Source organism: Carassius gibelio, chromosome A16 (assembly GCF_023724105.1).
Source record: "Carassius gibelio isolate Cgi1373 ecotype wild population from Czech Republic chromosome A16, carGib1.2-hapl.c, whole genome shotgun sequence".
NCBI classification, from domain to species: Eukaryota; Metazoa; Chordata; class Actinopteri; order Cypriniformes; family Cyprinidae; genus Carassius; species Carassius gibelio.
Window position 1 is genome coordinate 20893043 of NC_068386.1, and position 6035 is coordinate 20899077.

The 6035-nt window shown below is 37.0% G+C and overlaps 1 protein-coding gene across 2 annotated transcripts in view; it reads left to right on the plus strand.

Annotated features, from left to right (window-relative positions):
- The window catches only part of LOC128030056 (zinc finger protein 236), a 39810-nt gene extending 34244 nt beyond the window's left edge, over positions 1–5566 (plus strand). For both annotated transcript variants that reach the window (XM_052617532.1, XM_052617531.1), the window contains exons 28-31: positions 122–307; positions 3930–4059; positions 4172–4369; positions 4851–5566. In XM_052617532.1, the coding sequence (XP_052473492.1) occupies positions 122–307; positions 3930–4059; positions 4172–4369; positions 4851–5017 (681 nt within the window). In that variant the 3' untranslated portion in view covers positions 5018–5566. The remainder of the gene's footprint in view (positions 1–121; positions 308–3929; positions 4060–4171; positions 4370–4850) is intronic.
- The last annotated feature ends 469 nt before the right edge of the window (positions 5567–6035 follow it).

Below are 6035 nucleotides of genomic sequence, written 5' to 3' on the forward strand. Positions count from 1 at the left end.
CATTCATGGGTTTTAAAATCATCAAAAAATATGTTGTAAAATGTTTATTCAAGTGAAGCTGATGTGCACATTTCTCAGCTGTTTTTTCGTGAGACTGTCACTTATTAATTTCTGCACACAGATCATAGATAACCAGACGGAGGAGAAGGAAGCAGAGACACAGCAGAAGCACCAGTGTTACTACTGTACTCAGGTGCTGCTGACAGCCAATGCTCTCCGAAGACACTGCAGACAGGTTCATGGAAAGGACCGCTGCCACGTATGCCGTGTCTGCAATAAAGCTTTCAAACGAGCCACACATCTCAAGGTATCTTCCTCATAGTACACATCTTTGCAGTGTTGAGTCGCTCTACTCTGTGCTGCCAAACAGTTCACAACATGTTCACTGGAAAGCATCAAGACCAACAACTGCAGTTTATACTATGACTGTTGAAAATTCTTGGGCCAGTCATCCTTATTGTCGGGCCACTATAGTCATGCAGTAGCTCTTCCAGACCAGTCATTAATATCTCCATTTCCACATTTTAATTATTAACCTGAATGAGGGAAATGGTCATTTTGAGCTTTTATATAATAGCCATTTTCTGGTATGTTCAGCTCATAGTTGATATTTTAGTTGCTCATCAACCTGCACATCATTACTGGATTCTCAGGTCTTTCCCATAGATAGACAATAGAAACTTTGGACTTGTGTCACCTGAGAATTACAGTCCAATGAAACAGAAAGTCATGGTGACCAACATTACATAGTAAGTACATTTAGATTCTTTTCACATTTTGTTATGTTGTTACCTAAAAACAATTTCAATTACTTTTGTTTCCCACATCAATCTACACTCCATGCACCATGATGGCAAAGCAAAAAAAAAAAACATGTTTATTTACATCTCTGCAAAGTTGTTAAAAAAAAAAAACTTAAATGATTCCATTGATTAATACCCTTATCTGGAACAGTTGAAAATTAGCTCAGGATTATTCATGTCGCTTGTAGATATTACGACACTTCGAGTGAAGTTAACCTGTGGCAAATTCAGTTGACTGGATATGATTTGGAACGGCACATACCTCTCAATAAAAGTTCTAACAGCTGAAAAAATGTGTATCAAAGCAAAAAACAAGCCCTGAGGTCAAAAAAGCTGCCTGTACAGCTCCAAAACAGGATTGCATCAAACCACACATTTGGGAAAGTGTTCAGAAAAACATTCTGCTGCACTGAAGGTTGGCAGAAGCATGTAGTCTCCATTACTCTTAGTGGAAGAAGTTTGAAACTACCTGTACTCCAGGCCAAACTGAGCAATGGATGGAGAAGAGCTTTGGAGTTGTGACAAAGAACCTGATGGAGACTCTAGTTGAGCTCATGATCATATATGGAGATTGGAGAAACCTACAGAATGACAAAAATCACCTCAACACTCCACCGATCCAGTCTTTGTGTCTATGTGGCCAATCTCAATCCTCTCCTCAGTGAAGACGCATGAAAACACGCTTGGAATTTGCAACAAAGCACCTAAAGAACTCTCAGATTGTGCGAAACAAGATTCTCTGGTCTGATGAACCTCAAACCAAGCATCATGTTTGAAGGAAACCACCTGCAGAGTACCATCTCAAAAGTAAAGTGTGCTGGTAGCAGCCTCGTGCTGAGGGGCTATTTTTCAGTGGCAGCGACTGAGGTAGAAGAAAAGCTCAGTGCACCAAAATATTGATATAGCCTTAATGAAAACCCAGTCCAGAGCATTCAGAAGCACGGAATGGGTAGAAGGTTCACCTTCCAACAGGACAAGGACCCTGAACACAGAGTAAGCGTGGCTTATAGACAACTCCGTGACTGTCCTTGAGTGTCCAGCCACAGCCTGTGCTTGAACCCAATCAAACGTTTCTGGTGAAACCTGAAAATGTGTGTCTGCCCCCATCCAACCTGACAGAGCTTGAGAGGTGAAGAGGTGAGGACAAGAATGGAGGATAATTGCCAAATGTTGATGTGCAAAGCTTTTTGCATCATACCAAAAAGACTGTAAAGGTACAGACAAATCATGGGTTACAGGGAAGGATGCTCCCAATCAAATTATTTAGGCTAAGCATCAACATTCACAAACCACTGTCCACTGTTATTTTTAACAGAAAGCAATGAAACGAGCTCGTAATCATGACTTCATAAATGGGAAATAGGACGTTTACTTTTGAATGCATTATTTTATGCATAACAGTGTGATTAATTGCAATTAATTGCAGACAATCATGCGATTAATCGATTAATCGGGTCTTTTTTTTTTTATAATCGTTGCCCAACACTAATAAATTAATCAAGGTTTGACAGTTCTGTTTTTGCTTTGTCATTATGTTTTGTGGAGTGTTGATTGAAGTAGGGGGGGGGGGGGGGGAAATAAGTGTTAAATAGTTTAACATAAGGTAGCAACATAACAAAAAATGAAAAAATTACTTCATGAATACATTCACAAGGCACTGTACATGCACTTTCTAATTTGATTTACGTTTCTGAATAATTATCATTTTGATTTAAGTGCAACCTGTGTTGATCTGATTAAAAATGGTCAGTGCTAAATACAGCTGTAAATGGGATCCAAAAGTGTTTTGATTAAGTCACTGAAACCCTACAGAAGTGGTATGTTTCTGTTAATCTGATGACAAGGGGTCAGTGCTAAATACAGCGGTCAAAACTATTTTGGGACATGATCACTGATGGATGTTTGTGATGTGACTACGCTTCAAATGAAATATTAGCACATCTGTCTTGATGTAACTCCAAAAATACTATACTTTGCATTTTATATGCAGTTTTAAAATAAAAGCACATGCATGAGACTTTACAGATCTTTGATATGCGTGATATCAGTTGATTTAAAGCAGGTAATCCACCAAAATAACTGAGAAATCTGCTTAAAACATCACAATTGTGCTTAGATGCATGTTATTAACTTAACACTAACAATATAATGAATCCAAACAAACACACCATCACTCATACCGGGGCAGAGTATAAACTGATGAACGAAACCGTTAGAGAAAACAGAGAATGCAGTTATGGAAAATGAGTCAGTTTAACACCTGGGTGAAACTATCAGTGCAATTTTATAAAGGGGTCTTCAGCTTATTCTAATCCTCTGATTAGTTTAGTTAAATGTACGATACTTGCATGAAAGAGCCAATGGTGTCTTGAAATTTTGTAGGAAAGGTTTACGACTCTTTGTCTCCAAGCGTGGTATTTAGCCTATGTAACTGGGCTGGATGTTGATATATAAACTATTAAAGATTCTTAGAACATTAATATGTTGCATATGTGTCAACATATAATATACTCTCTCATTTAGATCATCAGAATACGAATTGATAGATACCAAACATGGTATAAGTGAGGTGATATTAACTAGTGATCTAAAAGCATGCATAAAACCGTATACAATACACAAGACCATATACAAGAATGTCATAATCATACACAATGACCTGGGAATATGCATGATAGGAAGGTCATAGGAAAAACTGTCTATGAATTAAATGAAAGAAGTCATTTCCTGTAACAAAATGTGTCTGTTTTAGAGAGAATTAAGTAGGAGGGAGGTGGATTCTCTCTACAAACTTTTAGGTCATAAAGTTTATATGGTCTGGCTGAGGGGCCTGGGGGTCTTTCACATACATCCTGGTACCCAGTATAGTTGTTGTGTGAGGGTCTGTTATTGTTTGTTAATCTAATCTAATGAATAATTGATTTGTTACATTTAATGAACAATTGTGTTTTTGATTGGTCCCTGGATATCACTGTTTCCCATTCATTCAATTATTTTCTGTTAATCAACAGCAAGTCAGAGAAGTTGTACTTCGATATTAATTGTCCTATGAATGGGATTTGACAGTTTATTTTGATCCTTTAGGATTTTGTAACTTTTAAAAACCTTTGCAAATCTCTCTTTCAGGAGCATGAGTATGTCCATAAGAAGGGACCCAAAGTGAACTCTCAGAAGCCCAAAGTGTTCAAATGCCCTAACTGTGACAAAGCCTTTTCCAAACCCAGCCAGTTAGAAAGACACAATCGCACACACACAGGTAAAGCAAACCTTCACTTGCTTTGTTGGTTACTGTATTGTCTTTGTCCCACGTATAGACTTTTATGTACAGCAAAGCAGTTAATGCCACTAAGCTGTTTGTTCGGTTTCAGGTGAGCGGCCCTTTAAGTGTCCGCAGTGTGACAAAGCGTTCAATCAGAAAAGTGCTCTGCAGGTGCACAGGGTCAAACACACAGGCGAGAAGCCCTACAGGTGTGAAGTGTGCACTATCAGCTTCACTCAAAAGAGCAACATGAAGCTGCATATGAAGAGATCTCATGGTTGTCTGCCGTCCTCCAGCAAACTGATTGGTATGAATGGAGCATCTTCAGCTCTGTCAGTTCCTCATCAGCTTATGTTTACTGATCAGAATGCTTTTTAGATCATGTGAAACAAATATTTTTCTAAAAAGTCATTGTGGATTGCCATTGGATGACTTGTCTTGGTTTTAGGAACTACTTTTACCATTAAAATGCTTAATATATTACTCTAAATTTAGGGATCCCAATGGGAAAATGAATCAAAAGTGAAACTTTTTGGTAGACTTGGGCATGCACGGCAAGAAAATTATTTGATACATACAACTAATTCTACCACAGAATAGCTAAAAACATGCAAATCGAAGTTTCGCTGTTAAGGGAAAAGACTTTTTCGCAACAATGTACACTAATATTTCTTTTTCTTCTTCTTCTAATTGGCTTTGTCTGTATTTTTTACTTCCAACATTTTAAACATTAATCATATCCGCAAAAGCTGACTCATTCTGTCAACCTGTTCTTAATTTGTTCACAGCGAAACCACAAGAAGTAGAAGTGGTGCTGGACCACGATTCGGAGTCAGATTCCCAGCAGGAACAGTCACAGGAGGACAAAGAGACTCCGTCTGGGCTGGATCTGGAGGAGGAGGTGCAGGAGTCTTCAGAAGAATGGCAGTGTCCCATCCCCGCAGTCTTTCCATGAACACCTGACAGCAGCATCTGATTTCAGTAACATTTGCTTGATTTGATATTAGCAATGCCAATTACTATCTTTTTATTCTCGCCAGCAATGTGACTTACATTGCACAAATCACACATTTATTTATGTGAATGTACATGATTTTGTATAATTCTTGTTACATTAGAAAACCAGTCAAAGACAGAACTTGCTTTTGTGTTTAAGAGTAATTTTTTTTATTATTATTATTTTTTACTATTTTTAATTTGGAGCCATATTTGTCACTTCTGAAGTAAATATTGTAATTGTGTATTGGAATGGACATTCTGCAGTTTTCAGTTGTATCCTTACCTGTGGTAAAACTAAAACACTTGTTTAGCACAGACAACTGTCTGACATTGTCAGTATGTCAAAAGACTAATCTAATATACTAGAGGTGTAGAGCTGTTTATTTGATTTAATCCTCCATCTATCATATAAATCAGTTTTATAGGAATAATCACAATTTGGCAAACTTTTTTGTAATATGCAAAAAAATATTTAAGAATAAATGTAGGAGTTTTTTTCAGCGTTGATCTTCATTCACTTATTTATGTTTTTCTGAAGCTTTATTTTAGGCTTTTAATCCATTCATATGAATGTATAAGTTTTATATATGGGTTTATTTATGGATTAAGTGGGACAGCATGGAGCAGTTTATAGTTAAACTAAATGAAGTCTGAAACACTGGATACATATTTTGGTATTTGTTGGTGATTTTATATGTGCACTTATAGTAGCACTGAGTGGAGTGAATATGCATGACAATTCAGTCTTGCATGAACCTAAATGGATTCAAAATGTAATGTCCTGTTTATCAGTGAGTGATGACTATTTTTTTCAAGCACTGCACCAATACTTCTGCAGCGTTTATCAGTTATTGAGTAATGGTACAAAAAGAAGGCAACTACTGTAGACATCCTTCATAACCAAATAAATAAATACAAAACATGTTCGCTACTGTAGAATTGCAGCATAAGCATTTTAAATTATTTAATTATTA